This window comes from Topomyia yanbarensis, chromosome 3 (assembly GCF_030247195.1).
Source record: "Topomyia yanbarensis strain Yona2022 chromosome 3, ASM3024719v1, whole genome shotgun sequence".
Classification (NCBI taxonomy): Eukaryota; Metazoa; Arthropoda; class Insecta; order Diptera; family Culicidae; genus Topomyia; species Topomyia yanbarensis.
Genome location: NC_080672.1, coordinates 8499323 through 8518337, shown reverse-complemented (window position 1 = coordinate 8518337; position 19015 = coordinate 8499323). Strand labels below are relative to the sequence as shown.

The following is a 19015-nucleotide window of genomic DNA, read 5'->3' as shown; positions in this document are numbered from 1 at the left end:
CTGAGATATCTGGACGAGTATTCACAGCAACATATAACAATGCACCAACTAAACATTGATACAGTTTATTATCCAACAATGGTTTGCTTCCTTCTCGGCTTCGATAATAACCAGTGTCTAAAAGAATTTTCGATCCCTTTTGCGTGATCAAGCTGGAATCGCTTGGCTATCTTCTGAATGTAACCGCGTTGGTCCAACAAATAGAAAACATCGGAATCTCTGCTCACACAAATTCCCAGAAAGTAAGCAGTATCTCCCAAAGAGGACAGTTTCACCTTACGCTTCAATTTTTGCTCTATGTCGTCCATTTCTTCTTCGGTGTCACTGGAAAGGATAATGTCATCCACGTAAAGAAGGAGATAAATTAATCTATTACGAGATCGCTTTGTGAATAAGCAAGGATCAGCTTTGGATTGCTGGAAACCGATTTCCTCTAACACTGCACATATGGCATCATTCCAAACTTTAGCTCCTTGCTTCAAGCCGTATAGGCTACGATGAAGTTTGCACACCAACTTTTCTTGGCCGGGCTGCACAAAGCCTTTAGGTTGCTGCATGTACAGATCTTCCTTCAACTGACCATGCAAATACGCACATTTGACGTCCAGATGGCGAACTTTCATCCGTTTCTCCCCAACTAATCGGGCTTTGAACTTCGACACATTACCAGCGCTGTCTTCCTTTCTTTTGTACACCCACTTGCTGCCTATGGGCTTTCGATTGACAGGCAGTTCGACGAGAGTCCAAGTTCCATTCTGCATAAGTGAATCGTATTCCTCGATCATAGCCGCATACCACAAATCCTTTTCCGAACCATTAACCGCTTCATCATAACTAAGCGGATCCCCTTCAGTTGCCATAGCTACATCGACAACATAATCGCGAAGCCGTTGTGGTAAAACACCTCTAGTTGAGCGCCTATCTAGTTGCGGGTCATTTGACGCGGCAACCGATCCTTCTTCTTCTTCCCAACCGTAAAACTCATTGTCGGATCCTTCGGAGGCTTCCTGCTCCTCCTGAGGACCCTGTTCTTCCAGGTCAGCTATCTCCTCCTGACACGAAACTCCACCTTCATTTGAATCCACCCAAGCGATCTCACTTTCTTTAGGGTTGACCTCGCTGGACTCCGATTCAGCCATTAAAGAACCATTTCGCTGTTCAATGAATCTGACATCGCGACTAATTGTTATTCCATTTGTCTCTAGATTCAAGAACCGAAACGCCTTACGATCCTCACAATACCCAACAAGTTTCTGCGATTTACTATCCAATTTTGTTCTTTTAACGTCCGGTATGTGGACATACGCCGGACATCCAAACACACGAAAATGACCTAAAGCAGGTACTTTACCAAACCATTTTTCAAATGGAGACTTGTCGATAACGCGAGACGGGAGCCGGTTCTGTATATAAGCGGCGGTCATGATAGCTTCACCCCAAAACTTTTTATCTAGATTTGCATCTAACAACATACATGTTGCCATTTCCTGCAAGGTGCGGTTTTTCCACTCAGCTACCCCGTTCTGCTGAGGAGAGTACGCAGCGCTGTACTGAGCCTCAATACCCTCCTTCTGCCTTCAAATCCTTGCTGATATATTCACCGCCTCCGTCAGATCTGATGACGCACGGTGCCCTTCCGAATCTTGTTTTAACATGGGCTACGTATCGCTGCACGCAGCCAAACACATCAGATTTCTGCCGTAAGAGGCACACGACTGTATATCGACTAAAGTCGTCAATAAGCGTCATTAAATAACGGTTTCCTCCTGGGGTTACATTTGCCATAGGGCCACATACGTCAGTATGAACCAAATCTAGGATTCTGCTGGCTCTATTGACGGAAGCACTAGGAAATGATGTACGACGAAGCTTACCTTTAAGGCAATGCTCACAAACTTGCCTCAAACCACAGTCCTGCATCTGAAACCCTGAGCCAAGATTGGCAGCTTTCAACTTCTCCACCACTGCCGGATCTCTATGGCCAAACCGCCGGTGCCAAGTATGCTGGCAATTCGGTAGATGGTGCACCTCTCCACTCAGCTTTGCGTATTCAACGGTTTTCAACACGAAAAGGTTTCCGTTTAATTCACCCAATGCCACTGCTTTACCGGTGTCACTAATAATCGAACAATTTGACCCAGAGAAATTTACAGCAAATCCTTTTTGGGTCAGCTTACGAACTGATATCAGGCCACTGTCCAAGGCCGGAACATATAGCACATCACTTAGCTTCACATCCAGGGCTTTCCCATCTTTACTAACACATTTTACAAAGCCATCGCCTACTCCATGCGATTGTGAAATAGATCCATCTGCCAGAATCACTTCAACACGTTTGCTATCGTCCAAGTTAACGAAGAATGACCGTTTGTTCGTCATATGGCTCGAACAACCACTATCAATGTACCAACACTCTTTACGGCGACCACTTCCAACCGTGAAACAAATTGGCACTTCCTTTCCGGCAGCCTGCTTCGCTTTCACTTCATCCTTCTTCGGTTTCGCCTGCTCCGCTTTTCCATTCTTTTCATCATCGCCTTTCTTCTGCAAAAGCAGGCGACAGTTCCTGCGGAAATGGCCAGGCTTCTGGCAGTCAAAACACACTTTTTTCTTCTTTTGCTCCTTCGAATGTAGCTTCATCACCTTCTCTCCGGTATCCGAACGCTCGACCCACCGTTGATGTTCGTCCAATAACTTTTGTTTGACGAGTGTCATCGTCAAATCCGCTTCTGGCCGGCTCTCCAAGGCCGTCACCAGGCCACCATACGACTCCGGCAAACTCCGAAGCACCATGGCAATTTTCAACGAATCTTCCAGTGCTTGACCCGCACACGCTAGGCGGTCAAAGAGCTCTTCCAGACCAAATATGTGTTTCTCAACATCTGCGCCATCGGCCAAATTCAAGCTACAATTTTTTTTTTCAAAAAGATACCCGGGACGTCACGATTGTTTTTTCGTTGTAGTTTTTTAAACAGTTCCAGACACCTTTAGATGTGACGGCCTCTTTCACTAAGTTGAGCTGATTATCTTCCACATACAATACAACCGTGGCATGACACTTTTGGTCCGCTTTGTTTCATGCATTCGTCACCGGTTCTGGTTTTTCACCACCGATAACATGCCACAATTCTTCTATCTTCAGTAACATTTCCATCCGGGTCTTCCAAAAAGAGTAATTTTGGTTTTTTTTTTTTTTTTCCTACGTTTATTTGACACGGCATTTGCAAAAGCTTTTTACGCCAGTTTCTTTTTTTACATAGCACGTTACAAAAATCCTTAAGACTAATTTTAACTATACTAGTACTTTGTCTAAAACTAACACTGAAATCACTTTATTGTTTGCTTTATTCCTTACATTGTTGTATTTCATAATGATCTAGTATTTTCGGGTGAATTTATTTACTTTTTTTCTGTTATTGTCTAAATTTAAAAACTAAATATTCTAGGACACTTTAATTGGTGAATGATTAGCCTTGGATGAGAGTATGAGGAGATGAATTTAATTAAATTTTGACAGACGCTGTTTTTAGAAAATGATAGATAAGTTCCATGTATAGAGGATCGCGATACGCCAGGATGTCTCTAACAGGAACATGGATTGGTCTTCCTCGGACTTGTAAAGAATCTACTAATTGTGATCTGGCTTCACGATATTCAGTGCAGGACCAAACAACATGCTCAATGTCGTGGTAACCTTCTCCACAAGCACAATGATTACCCTCAGCGAGCCCAATACGACGGAGATGCGCATCTAAAGTATAATGATTGGACATGAGCCTAGACATCACACGGATGAAGTCCCGACTTACATCCAATCCTTTGAACCATGCCTTCGTTGATACTTTAGGGATAATTGAGTGTAGCCATCGTCCCATATCTCCATTGTCCCAAGATGTTTGCCAACTAGCAAGTGTCCTCTGTCGAGAAGCGCTATAAAATTCATTGTAAGCGATGGGTCTTTCATATATTTCACCATCTAGTGCACCAATCTTGGCTAAATTATCAGCTTTCTCATTGCCCGCAATAGAGCAATGGGCGGGGAGCCACACTAGGGTAAATTTATAACATTTTCTTGTCAGGTTACTCAGAGATTCTCGTATCTTCCCCAAAAAGAATGGATCGTGATTATCAATCCTCTTTGAGCGTAGAGCTGCAATTGTGCTGAGACTATCAGTGAGGATAAAGTAATGGTTCGGGGGTAAAGTATTAATTATTTGAAAACTATAGTGAACTGCTGCTAGTTCCGCTATATAAACAGAGGCGGGTTCTGCAAGTTTGAGAGAAATTGAAAAATTATTGTTGAAAATACCGAAACCAGTGGCCTCACTGATTCGTGACCCATCAGTGTAAAACATTTTAAGGCAGTCTATGTGTTGATATTTACTTGTGAATATTTTAGGGATCTCCCGCGAGCGTAGATGATCCGGAATTCCACGAATCTCTGCTTGCATGGACGTGTCGAAGAATAAAGTGGATTCAGGAATATCTAGTATATTGACGTATGTGTGAACATACCTAGCAGGCGTTATTTCTTGTGACATGTGATTGAAATACACTGTCATGAATCTGGTTTGGGGTTGAAGCTCGACAAGTCTTTCAAAATTTTCAATTACCAGTGGGTTCATAACCTCACATCGAATAAGTAAACGAGAAGAGAGATCCCAGAATCGGTCTTTTAAAGGAAGAACTCCCGCTAGTACTTCAAGACTCATTGTATGGGTCGACTGCATGCAACCTAAGGCAATTCGTAAACAGCGATACTGTATCCGTTCCAGTTTAATAATGTGAGTGTTCGCAGCTGAACGGAAACAGATGCACCCATATTCCATTACTGAAAGTATTGTTGTTTGATACAATCTTATCATGTCACTTGGATGAGAACCCCACCATGATCCAGTTATTGTTCGCAGAAAATTTATCCTTTGTTGGCATTTCGTTATTAGATACCTAATGTGGCCTCCCCATGTGCCTTTAGAATCGAACCAAATTCCAAGGTATTTAAAAGTCAGGACTTGGGCTATCGTTCTACCAACCAACTGAAGCTGAAGCTGAGCTGGATCACGCTTCCTTGAGAAAACGACCAACTCTGTTTTCTCCGTAGAGAAATCGATGCCCAGCTTTAAAGCCCAAATTGATAAATTATCCAAGCTATCTTGCAATGGTTGTTGTAAATTTATAGCTTTTGGTCCTATGGCAGAAACCACCCCATCATCTGCAAGTTGTTTTAAAGTGCATGGGCTGACAATACAATTATCAATGTCATTCACGTAAAAATTATAGAGAAGGGGGCTTAGACAAGAGCCTTGTGGGAGGCCCATGTAACTTATTCTGAGTGTCGCCAAATCGCCATATGAAAAATGCATGTGCTTTTCTGACAATAAATTGTATAAATAATTATTTAAAATCGGTGAAAGACCACATTGATGTAGCTTCTCCGAGAGAACATCAATGGAGACTGAGTCGAATGCTCCTTTTATGTCTAAGAACACAGACGCCATTTGTTCTTTTTTTGCGTAAGCGAGTTGGATTTCTGACGAAAGTAGCGCCAGGCAATCATTCGTTCCCTTTCCCCTCCGAAAACCAAACTGGGTATCTGATAGCAAGCCGTTCGCCTCAACCCAATTGTCGAGACGTCGTAGGATAATTTTTTCCAGCAATTTCCTGATACAGGATAGCATTGCAATCGGTCGATACGAGTTATGATCGGAGGCTGGCTTTCCCGGTTTTGGAATAGCGATAACTCTCACTTGTCTCCAGTCGTGCGGCACAATGTTCTGCTCAAGAAGCTTATTGAATAAATTCAACAAGCGTCTTTTTGCTAGGTCAGGCAGATTCTTCACCAAGTTGAATTTAATTCTGTCTAGTCCCGGAGCATTATTGTTGCATGAGAGGAGTGCAATTGAGAATTCCATCATTGTCAAAGGCGAATCTATGAAATCGTTACTTGTGGGAACATCGCGAGTGATTTTCTGCGCAGGAGCAGAATCGGGACAAATTTTCTTGGCGAAATTAAATATCCAACGATTCGAAAAATCTTCGCTTTCATTAGTCACGTTTCGATTCCTCATTCTTCTGGCTGTGTTCCAAAGAGTACTCATTGATGTTTCTCTTGACAAGCCATCAACGAAGCGTCTCCAATAACTAGACTTTTTGGCACGACGTATACTGTCAAATTTGTTTTGCAAAATGAAATAATTTTCAAAGTTCTCACGTATACCCCCTTTCTGTTTCATAATTTCTTTGTAGGCAACTTGTTTAGCTTCATATGCATCAGAGCACTCTTTGTCCCACCAAGGATTAGGGGGGCGTCTATTTATTGTCATTCCAGGATTGCATTTCGTTTGGGCTTGTTCTGCTGCTTCAATAATTAAACCCGCTAAGAATTCATATTCTTCGGTAGGGGGTAGCTCTTCTGTCGAAGCAAGAGAAGTGGAAATTAATGTTTCGTATGTTTTCCAATCAATATTTCGTGTTAAGTCATAAGGAACATTGATTGAATTCGTAAGGCCTAATTCACTGTTAATTGAAACAACGATTGGCAAATGATCGCTACCGTGAGGATCAGGTACAACCTTCCACGTGCAATCTAACCGAAGTGATGTCGAGCACAGAGATAGATCTAATGCACTTGGACGTGCAGGAGGTCTGGGGATGCGTGTTGTTTCGCCAGTATTTAAAACTGTCATATTAAATTCGTCACAAACATTGTATATCAAAGAGGATCGATTATCATTGTAGAGGGAACCCCACAATACTCCGTGCGAGTTGAAGTCTCCCAGTATCAGACGCGGAGCAGCCATGGATTCCACTACCTCAAAAATTTGACGTTGTCCAATTTGAACTTTGGGAGGTATATATATAGAAGCGATAGACATGTCTTTGCCTTTAATGTTCGTTTGGACAGCTACAGCCTCAATGCCCGCAAACAAGGGGATGTTAATTCTATAGAAAGAATAGCGCTTTTTAATTCCTAGAAGCACTCCTCCATACGGGGTGTCTCGGTCTAGGCGAATAATGTTGAAATCATTTAAGTTGAAATTAATGTTTGAGGTAAGCCATGTTTCACATAGAGCAAAAGCATCGCATTTTAAATTATGCAGTAAAATTTTTAAGGAATCAATTTTAGGTATGATACTTCTGCAATTCCACTGTAAAACAGTGATGGAATCTTTCATTGGAGGAGGTGAATTACCCATTGAAAGATACAATCGCTGCAAGGATGGGCCATTGAGCAATCAGCTGCTCTAAAAATGTTCTAATTGTTGGGAGGAAAGCTGAAAGTATACTCTTTAGTGGTTCAGAAATATTGAATGCTTTAAAAATCCAATCAACAATTTCAGAAAATTTCAATAATCCTACCCCCGGCTGAGGCTCAGAGGAAGTCGAAATTTTATTATTTCCAGTAATGGTGTTCTGTTTGGATTGTACGTTCCCAAAACCGGGCGGAATTGATTTCGGTTTTGAATCGGAATTTTTCGGTTTTGGGCGCAGTTTATCTATTGGTGGAGAAATTTTAAGGCCCTTTCTTGGCAGCTTGGGAAAAGAAGACTGTTTTCTTTTTCTGGAATTTCCGGGTAAAACAAATGATGTACCTTCGCACGCTCCGTCAGAGTCAGACTGTTCCGAAAATAGAGATGTGTAAGTGTTTTCTAAGAAAATGGGTTTAGGGGTAGCATTTTTCAACATTTCTGCATAGGAGCGCTTAGACCTCTCCTTCAAGGATCGTTTAATTTTATCCTCACGCAATTTATAAATGGGGCATGCAGGGAGCTCATGTGAGTTTTCTCCGCACATTAAACATTTTTCTGAATTTTCATTGCATGTATCCTCTTGATGAGAACCCCCACATTTGCCACACCGTGCCTTATTGGAACAGTAAGTGGCTGTGTGGCCAAGCTGTTTGCAATTAAGGCAATTCATTACACGAGGAATAAAAAGGCGAACAGGGAGACGAATCTTATCGATAATGACATAGTTGGGCAGCGCAGACCCAGCGAAAGCCACTCGAAATGAGTCAGACAGTCGATAAACTTTTTTATCTCCTTCGTGTGATACTGAATGCAATTGCTTGCATTCAAGTATTTTTACGTCTTTAAGTATGGTGTCTTTGAAACGACCAACCCCATGCTTAATTATGTCATCAACAGTCAAACTCGATTCTGTGATGACCCCATCAATTTCAATTTCCTTTGAAGGAATATACGCTCTATACTCACGCGTAAAAAGCTCGCAAGAAGCAATTGCATTGGCTTGTTTGAGACTACCAACGACAATGCGTATTTTATCTTTATTGACTTTGACGATCTCTTTTACATCCGAGAATCGCGAAGTCAAATCTTTAGAAATTTGAATAATATTTAGCGCCTTTACTTTACGCCTAATAAATACAATCCATGGTCCCGTTGACGACTCTGGGTAAATTTTAATTCTAGTCGGATTTACATTTTCAGCATAAGGCTTAGGGGGAGGGTCTGTTACTCGTTCTCCCATCTCTTCATCCATTTTACCTAGCAAGAAAAACTATCACAAAAAGGAATGAAAAATATACCTGTTATACCTGTAGAACACACCTCATGTGTTACGTTGTAAACTCGGTGCCCGTTGTTTGACAATGTGACACTTGCTGTCCTTCTTCGTCGCGTTGCTTCTTCAGTAGAGAAATAGGCCTACCTGCAACACTTCAAAACTCTCTCCGGTTAAGCTGCTCGTCGGTATCACCACCACAAGCGCGCTCTCTCCGTTTCCACCGCCGCGGTAAACAAATGTGGCTACCTGTGGCTTGCTGCGAAAATCCCACTGTCGATGCGGCACTTTTCGGTGCCACTTGTTTTCCTTATTCGTCGTACCACTTCTGCGGTAGACGAGTAGAGCAAATGGGTCTACCTGTGACGCTTCCCCTCTCGTCGATTAGAATTGCCCGACGATACCAATACAATATATTTTTTCTGTGTGTACAGGCACGATCACTTTCGATTTCTGCCACCGCGGTAGGCAAATTCTTCTACCCGCGGTTTGCTGTCAAAACACCGAGGTTGCCGTTGACCACGCCTCCGACGTATCAACTGTCGACTCACACTTAACAAACTGGTCTCTCTCTCTCTCTCCCACAAAAACGCATACAGCGTCTCGCACTCCGTCACTCTCTCGAGAACAAAACCTTCCACCTGGAGGCACAACCGTCTCGGCCGGTTGCAAAAACTGTTATGAGTAATTTTGGTTGTTTAAACGAGTAAACATGAACTTTTCAGCCATCTTCAACAGGCTCACTTTTGTTTCCGTATAAATCAACCACCGACTCGCTGTGTTTATATGTTGCTCACATGCAAAATCTCACACAAGTCGATTCTGAACAATCGATACAACGCGTCGTCAGAGAGGAACCGTTACTCCACCGAAAGTGTTCACATCCGACAGTCACATACACTATCAGCCGATCGCTTTCACGCCACTGCAACGGGCAAGACACAGCCGAATGTCAAAAATATGGCCGTCGCCAATCAGCACGAAACGCGTGCACTCCGACCACTTTTCTCGCCCAAAAAATCACCGCTCTGGGCCCATAACCTGAGGGCTGGAACACAGCCCGACGAACAAACCACGCAGCGGACAGATCCCGACGAGTAATACCCGGATATCGAGCGGAACTACCGTAGAACTTTCGGATTATTACGCGACGAATAATGACTAACGAGCGAATGTATTTTAGCACCTTTATTGTCAAGTGTGCACAGTGAAATGAAAGAAAAAATACGTGAGCAACGAGGCTCTCTGCTATGCTCTCTCTGTTCGATGTTTACTCTCGCTTAGCGGTCCACAGACAAGTGGAAAGATAGCGCACTTCCAAAACCACAAAATTATCCCAGGTAAGCTGAAGATAATCGTTGAGGGTCTCTTCCCGTAGCATGATCCAACTGCCAGGCCACCGACACCGTACGGCGACGAAGATGGTGCAGACACCTACTAGTACGGTGTGTACACATGGGCACACTGCACCAGGGTCCCCGGAATTTTGAGGGCCCTGGACATAGGATGAATTACTTCAAAAAATGGTCGCACTCAAATGTTTATGACTTTGTAATGGGTTTCGATGCAAGTTTAAATTTATTTTGAGCGCAAATACAACGAAACCTATTCAAAGTTCGAAAGGCACCAAACAGAAGCATCAACCAGAACACAAAAATTCGAAAAGAATATGCACATGAGCAGATGAAGGAAATGTCGGAATTCGCTAAAAAAAATTCTTGTTTGCAAGCGATCCGCAGATGTGGCAAATAATCAGTACTCTACAGCAGTTGAATGATTGATTGGAGTTATTGAAAGCAGTCGGTCATTAGCCGCCTGTTACAGCAGTTTATGCTTTGTTCAATTCTAGGCACCCCTTATCTCAGTAGTGCCCAGGGACGTCGAGTGGTCCTGACATGAACGATCGCCAAAGAAACTAACGACGAGCTCGCAGAAACGTCGATGCAACTGAAATTGAAGTCCGGATGGAATACCAAACGTGATGCTGAAACCTGCGAACCAGGCATTTCCAGAAATGTTAAGGATGGTGCTGCAGAAGTCTTTAGACGAAGCCGAAATGTGAAAGGTACAGAGGCTGGTGTTGCTGTCAAAGCCAGGGAAGCCACCGGCGACCCGGACGCGGACTGTCCAAGATGCAGTTCAGATGCCGCAAAGGAGTATCGACAATGGAGAAAAAACGGACAGTGCTAGAGAGTGCTGAGAAGGCATCTAAACTGCGCTGTGGTCACGATATATGTGAAGAATGCGTTCAACAGAGCCAGTTGGGAAGCAATCGCCGGAGCGCCGTACAGAACGAGGGTCTATATATGCCAGATCCTGAAGAGCTACTTCTAGAGCAGAGTGCTTCTGTATAAGACGATCGAAGGGCGGAAGTAAATGCGAGTCACAGCGGGTGTTTCTCAGAGCTCTATTCTCGGTTCAACTCTTTGTAACGGGATGTCCGATGGGATCTTGACAATGCAAGTGCCCAGAAAAGTGAAAATCGTGGGTTTCGCGGATGACGTGTCACTAACAGTGATGGGCGAGACACTTGAAGAAGTGGAAGTGTTAATGAAATAATGGAGAAAATGGACGCGATCGAGAACTGGATGAACGGAATCAAGCTGATCAGATAGCTCACGTGATTGCATCGAAGCATGCACCGTAACAATTTAGAGTAATAATCGACGTCCGGTTGAGCTTCAGCAACCACGTCGACTACGCCTGCGGCAAATTGGCGAAGGAAACGAACACAAGAGCGAGGATCATGTCAAACGTCAGCGGCCTAAGAAGTAGCACGAGGCTTCTACTATCTAGTGTTTCGTAATCGATTCTGCGATATGGGGTTCCCGCCTGGGATGCGGCGCTGAAAAACTAAGCGGCACGGCGAAAAGTTAAATGGGATGTTCCGGCTCATGGCCGTACGAATCACGAGCGCGTACAGAACAATATTGTCAGAGGCAGTACTCGGGATGGACCTCATATGCATCACCCTGGCGGAAGATGTCGAGTGCTACAATCGCAGAGACGTGGAGAAGATGTTGAGAATCGATTCGATGGCGCGTAGGCAGCAGGAATAGAGCAATACGGAGAATGGAAGGCTCCGACTCATCCCAACCCTGTCGATGTGGATCAATATAAGCTCTTGTTAGGCCATGGCTGCTTCAGGAAGTATCTTCATCCGTTCGGACACACTACGTCACCTTTGTGCTCGGAGTGTGAGAACGTCGACAAGACACCGGAGCACATGTGGCCCTATTCTGCGCGGCGTGACGTGAGACGACTAATCTCACGTGAATTTACGTGACTTTTCTCGTCCGATTCTGAGAGTCGACTCGGGTGAGGTGAGATTCCCCATTGCGGTTAAATGGGCGTCTCACGTCACCCGAAGTGACTCTTCTGAATCGGGTGAGAAAAGTCACGTAGAGTGAGGTGAGATTAGTCGTCTCACGTCACACGCCGCGCAGAATAGGGCTGATGGTCTTCGAATGAAAGAGGTTCGAAATGATAAGCGACGGAAACACGTGGAACTCTTCGTCGGCGTAAGCTAGATACAGCGTCGGGGACTAGACTGAGTAGATCGCGACGAGACACCCACAGCTGTAGGTTGTCGGGGCACCATCGAACCGACCTCCGCACCTGGTTGATTAGCTCATGCCAGGGAATTCTCCGGCTGAGTAAGCTAGGTCCATCATCGGGGATTAGACCGAGTACTAAATGGCACGAAAAGAAGCCTTAGGGTTTAAAGGAATTGCGATGCGGAATTGCACTGGACAGGGCGCCAAACGGCTCAAGAAGTCGTGGTACTAAATGGCAATAGAGAGCCAAAGGGCTCATTAAATTAGACAATCTATAGTTTACTGTTCAGATTATCCTCATAGGGGAAGAGCACTGATGCTCGCTCCACTGATAGTTTTTGTTCTGCCGTACAGAAATGGCCTATGCACATAAAATAATCCCTACCGAAGTAATGCCGTAAGGTAGTGCCGAGGAAGAATCAGATTCGGAGGTGAGAGTAATTGTTTTAGCGCGCCGTTCCCTGAGTTCAGGGTCTTTTTTGAAGATGTTTACTACTCTATAAAAAATGATAACGCTTGGGTTAGGAACAATATTATATCCTTAAGTTTGAACTCCCTGTCCATAGGTTCGTCAATGTATGTGCAACCCAAAAACCTAGTCATTAGTTAGTTGATCTCTACTCTATTTCCTCTGCAGTTCCCCTAGCATCTGCACGAATACTCTAGTGATGGTATTCCACGTCCGGCGATTCTGGTGGGTCTGGCACCCCGACAACCCGAACTCAGTACTACGTCGCGGGCTACTCAATTGGTCCTCAGCGGTGGATCTAGTATACTCCGATAGAGTTCCGTGGCAAAGTAATTTCTCTCGAACCCGAATTGTTGTTTCACGGAGCCGGTGCTTTGTTACTCCCTTCGCCATTTCCCCTGCAGCTCGGATAGTATACGTGTCACTATTGACAGCGTCCTAGATATGTTTGTCGTGGCAAATGTCTTCGGCAATGCGTTGTAATTTATCATATTTCTTTCTTTTTTGCAAGGCGAATGACCTATGAGGTTAAAGCCTTTAAATTAATAAATAGTAATAAATAAGTACAGTGCGTGGTTTAATGTCAATGAAACACCCTATTCTATTAATTTAATGACCTTTATTAGTTTTACATCAAATACGCGACTGTCTTCTCTAAAGTGAATGGTAGCGTCTTAGAGTCCCTGTGTACCTCATAACAGCGTTGCCTGATCTAACAACTAATTCACGAAATAATTCATTACGATTAATCAAATTAGAATGTAAACATTTCTGAATTTCTTCGTTTCGCTCGGACTGCCTTTACACAGGGTGCGTTTCCAATGAGCTTCGCTGCAAGTTGCATAGCACGTTGCATGCTAAGTCCCGGTCAAACCATTCGGAATTTGATACAGAATCCTGAATGGAGTCAGTATGGATTCCAAATCAAATGCAACAACCGATTCTGAAACCGATTGAGTCGTAATCGGTTGTTGCATTTGATTTGGAATCCATAATGACTCCATTCAGAAATCTGAACCGGTTCCGGAATGAGTTTAACTGGGGTGCTGCTGCTGACAGCGGAAACGACAGTATCTCAGCAAGCGACGAATTCTCTGCATCATAAAAATTCTTTATAATTGGTTGTGGTTTGCGAAGAGTTTTCATCTAGTTTTACCAAGGTCAATTCTAGAGCTTTTATTCAAAACGATATATCTACAATAAGTTACTCCCTTTGTTTACTTTCTCTTTCGATTATTACGGCCTCACTATAGCACTTTGCACTTATTTTACAGTACAGATCGAAAGACGGTGCACACTGGAAGAAATCCAACCAAAAAGGCAATTAATTGGAAGCCGCTGAAAAAGTATCACATTACACACCAAAAGTTGCGTAATATTTTAGGTAATAAAATGCAATCAAATTTGTTTACCGCACGCAACTGTGACCGGAGATATGGGGCTTTAAAGATCCGGAACATTACCGGTATTCATCAAATCTGAGGTCTAAATAAAAAGCCGCAGTAAAAGTACAAAGAATTATATCTTTAAAACTGCGGAAAACTCTAGCGATCAAAATGCAATCAAATTTGTTCACTACTCGCACTTGTGACCGGAGATATGCGGCTTTGAAGATCCGGAACATTACCTGTGTTCACTAATCTGAGGCCTAATTCAGAAACCGCTGAAAAACTTTAGAGAATTATACTCTCAAAATTACGGAAAACTCTAGCCATCAAGATGCAATCAAATTTGTTCACTACTCGCACTTGTGACCGGAGATATGGGGCTTTAAAGATCCGGAACATTGCCGGTTTTTAACAAATCAGAGGCCTAATTCAGAAGCCGCTGAAAAAGCACAAAAAGTTACCCCTTAAAGTTGCGGAAAGCTCAAGCGATAAAGATGCAATCAAATTTATTCAATTTGTAATTCTTTGAAATTTTAGCGGCTTCTTAATTAGGCCTAACATTTGATGAATACCGGTAATGTTCCGGATTTTCAAAGCCCCATATCTCCGGTCACAAGTGCGTGCGGTTAACAAATTTGATTGCATCTTGATCGCTAGAGCTTTCCGCAAGTTTGAGGGTATAATTCTTTGAACTTTTTCAGAGGCTTCTGAATAAAGCCTCAGATTTGATGAATACCGGTAATGTTCCGGATTTTCAAACTTCCATATCTCCGGTCGCAAGTGCGTGCGGTCAATAAATTTGATTACATTGTATTTCCTAAAAAAAATCCGCAACTTTTGGTGTATATATTGTCATACTTTTTCAGCGGCTTCCAATTAATTGCCTTTTTTGTTGGATTTCTTCCACTGTGCAGTGGTTTGCAGAGTTGAGAGATAAATGTTAAAGCGGCAGAATTATTAACTGAATAGAAAGTAAACAAAGAGAGTCACTCATTGTAGATAGGTCTTTTTGAAAAAACGCTCAACTTATTCTTTCCGAATTGGTAGATGGTACGCAATGTTGTATATACAGGTGGGGCTAAGGTGGAGCTTTGATATTCGCCAGATTAATCCACTGAGCACTGACATCCAAGTTAAGTTTTCAACTTGTGTAAGTTATAAAACTGTCACTTTGAAATGACAACAGCAAGTAGCAACTTGCCATTGGCCGGTGCTACGATCCGCCAGCAATCACTATACGGGCCTTGCGTGCGAACTTTGATATAGGAGTGAATCACACATGTGAAATTGTATGCGATGGTGATTTTCAACGTATTATCATTTAAATGTTTACACAGGTTTTTCGGACTTATTTGTCCAAACACTGGCAATCCGGGCTTAAGGAGAGGTGAGGTTCTGAATTTTTTATCGTTAAAGTATTTTATTTTTCTCCAGCTTTATTCGATACTTTCAGGAACATTTAGAACATGAGCTTGTAACACCACATCGAATACAATTGGGAAAATAAATGGGTAGAAGGACTGAAACCCTATTTATTTGTAGTGATCCTCCAACGTAAAGAGCGTACCAAACATCAGTTCTAATTTCTGCATTGTCCGTCAGTATTCGCTGTGCGAAATTTGGCTGACCTGCCGAAATAACATAACCAACAACCGATGATGATTCAAGAGGGTTTTTTTTCTAAATCACAATTGGCAAAGAAAACATCCATCAAAATCCACTGAAATGAATAACTTGGGATGCTATGATTTTTCATTGGATGATTTGGTTGCAAAATTCTGCGCAAACGTTACAACTCCTCGCCATGTCCTTAATCTCTGAACTCAAGCATGGCATTCACGGTGAACAATATGTGGTCTTAGGCATATTAGTTCAAATACACCTTCACATTGTCAGGATATAATCTGATATCTTGCTTTTCCTCCATTAGCTCACTAAAGTGACAATCTGAAATATTCAAAAAATGGCGCAATTCAACCTGTAGACAAAAGTGCCAGCAGCTTTCTGTGTAGTTTCTTTCTTCTTTAGCAGAAATAGCTCAAGACGAATGAGCCATCACTGCGTCATTCTGGTACACGGCCGCCTCTAGTCCAAAGCAGCTAGCATTACATTCTTTGGTGATCGATTCGTTCATGTCGTAATAACGCAAGTATTCTAATTCCGAGATCAGTGCATTCACTCGGTTGATCCCCTTTACCGCCAATTTTGCCATTTACAGCACTGCTTTTCACTGAATTAGCGATAAATTTATTTTTAGTTTCACTATAGGCAATACTTCTGAAGAATTTGTTTGCCACTTAACCCGAACTAATGCGACAGCTTCTTATGCTTATTACGGTGAACCAGTCTGTGCCTGCTCAAGTTACCCATCTGGGTAAATGATTTGCCACACTTATCACATTTGTACGGCCGCTCTCCATTATGGATTAACACATGTATCTTTAAATTATGCAGCAGACTGAATTTCTTGTCACATATCTCGCACTTATGCGGTCGTTCATTACTGTGGACGAGTCCGTGCTTCATCATGTTACTCTTGCTACTAAATGATTTGCCACATATTTCACATTTGTGCGGTCGCTCGCCAGTGTGGGTTAACATATGTGACTGCACGTGATGCTTTTGAATGAATTTTTTGTCACATATCTCGCAATTATACTGACGATCATCGCTGTGGATAAGATTGTGCAATGCTAAGCAACTGAGTCGGGCGAAAATTTTGTCACATGTTTCACATTTGTACCGGCGCTCGCTAGTGTGAGTGATGATGTGCTGTCGCATGGTAAGTTTTTCTGCAAATCCTTTGCCACATATCTCGCACTTATGCGGCCGTTCACTACTGTGTATATGTTTATGCCGTGTCAACGTACTCTTATTGTTAAATGATTTGCCACATATATCACATACGTATGGTCCATCGTTAATGTGCGTTAACAAATGTGTCTTTAGGTTATATGGCAGAGGGAATGTTTTGTCACATATCTCGCACTTATGCGGCCTTTCGTTACTGTGAATGCGTCTGTGCCTGATCAAATTGCTCATTTGGGAAAATGATTTGCCACATATATCACATTTGTGCGGCCACTCGTCAGTGTGGCTTAGCGCATGTTGCTGCAGATGAGGCTTCTGGAGAAATTCTTTGCCACATAGCTCGCACTTATACTGTAGTTCCTTGGTGTGAATGAGTCTGTGCCTGTTCATATTACACTTCTGGTTAAATGATTTGCCACATATATCGCATTTGTGCGGCCGCTCGGCAATGTGGCTCATACGATGTTTCGGGGTGCAGTGATACCTTTTGTGCCTGTTTAAATTACACTTTTGGGTATATGTTTTGCCACATACATCGCATTTGTACGGCCGCTCGCCAGTGTGGGTAACCATATGTTTTTTCAGGTTATGCTTCAGAAAGAATGTTTGGTCACATTCTTCGCACTTATGTAGCCGTTCTTGCCCGCAAACTTCACTGTCATTTCTTTTCGACTTCTCCAAAGGCATGTCTGTTAGATCCCGTAATCCACATTGTGAATCCGATAATACGGTACCAATGCTACAAAAAATGAAAAAAAGAAATATATGAAACGATTCAATCCATCCGATTTGTGTTGCCGATATCATGATAATTAGCGGATTGTATTTGGAATCATGTATGGCACAAATTGTGCGCTGATGTTCAAATAAACAAAAGTCGAAGTGAATAAAAAAAGAAAACATACCCATTTGGTGAAATCGTTGACTCACGTACCATAGCGCTAGTTGTTTCGGTAGTTTCCTTCACCATCGTAATTGGAGGCGATGGTCCTTTCACAAGCTCCATTAAATTAAAATGTTTAACAATTTTGATATGATGAACTCAAATTTCGATAATCGTAAACTGAAGGCCTTCTGCTTCTATGTTTTGACAGCTTTTGACGTTCCAGGAACGAGTGTACACGCTAAACGAACCCTACCCAAGGAGTCAAGTAATGACATGTAGACACGGAAAGAATATGTGGTACCCAAATCACGAGTAAAAAATCGTAAGTTCAAAGTCCCACTACCCGGATACAATTTTACAATAGCATTTACCCTACGAACAATCATAAAACAATAAATATTATAGTTATTACTGTTTCAACATTGTTCGATGCCAAGTTCTCACAGTAGATTTGCAATAAAATTTCATGTAACAATAAATTTCACTGTTCAACGAAAAAACTGATACAGTGCATTCATATTAAATTGTACTGAGAAAAAAATATGTATGCACTAACTTAACTATAGAAGATATTAAAATTCAGCGTCAAGTCTCTAATCCTTGGAAATTAGACGTAGCTGAAAGCCTGAACATTTTCAAACATTCGTCTCCTTCCTTATTAAATCGAGACCAAGGTAACGGATATTCATGGCTCTTCGAAATTTTACCTACATGCAAAAAACGGTCAGCTTCATGCATCTAGGTACCCACCGACCACAGCCTACCCGGTTCCCTAGATAAAACGACTTTACTATCCCGTAATTTCCTATAGACTGATACAAACACTGAAGAAGATTACAAGTAGTAATCGAAATAGCGATATCTGTTAAATAGTGAAGTGCAAGTGCATTTAGCTATAAAAAACATAATGGAATTAAATGGAAGAGAACCTTTGAAATATTACGTACATTCCACTAAGACCCCCGTTCGCGTATATATTGTGATATTGGTTTGCTGATTTTCAGTGAAGTATTTTCCGAGTCTCAGCTGTTAAATGTCACTTTTACTGAGATCCCAGCAAATTTTGTTTACTGAGATCTCAGCTGTTAAGATTTCGGCAAAAGATGCGAAAACAACTGAGATTCGGCAAAAAAAAAATTAAGTGCGTAGTGTGAACTAAAATTGGGTATAGTTTTGTCGGAACTAACGACTTACCTTTCAATAAAGTTTGAAACGTTTTGTGGATATGCTTTTATTCTACTGCATGGAATCAATTAATTTCTTCGCCATTTTGTCGAAAATATGTTCAGTAATGTAGTATTAAAGTTTGGAGTATAACATGCGTTAAGGCTCAAGTTTTTTTTTATCTCAAATACGTTTATTTAGGCCCAAATGCTGTAGC

At 42.3% G+C, this 19015-nt stretch overlaps 1 protein-coding gene across 1 annotated transcript; it reads right to left on the bottom strand.

Annotated features, from left to right (window-relative positions):
* Window positions 1-13637: 13637 nt before the first annotated feature.
* On the bottom strand, window positions 13638-17844 carry LOC131690955 (zinc finger protein 708-like). The gene is made up of 2 exons (XM_058977053.1): window positions 17654-17844; window positions 13638-17487 (listed from the first exon to the last, which is right to left on the bottom strand). The coding sequence occupies exons 1-2, from the start codon at window positions 17752-17754 to the stop codon at window positions 16245-16247; spliced, it is 1344 nt and encodes a 447-aa protein (XP_058833036.1). The 5' UTR covers window positions 17755-17844; the 3' UTR covers window positions 13638-16244.
* Between the last annotated feature and the right edge of the window lie 1171 nt (window positions 17845-19015).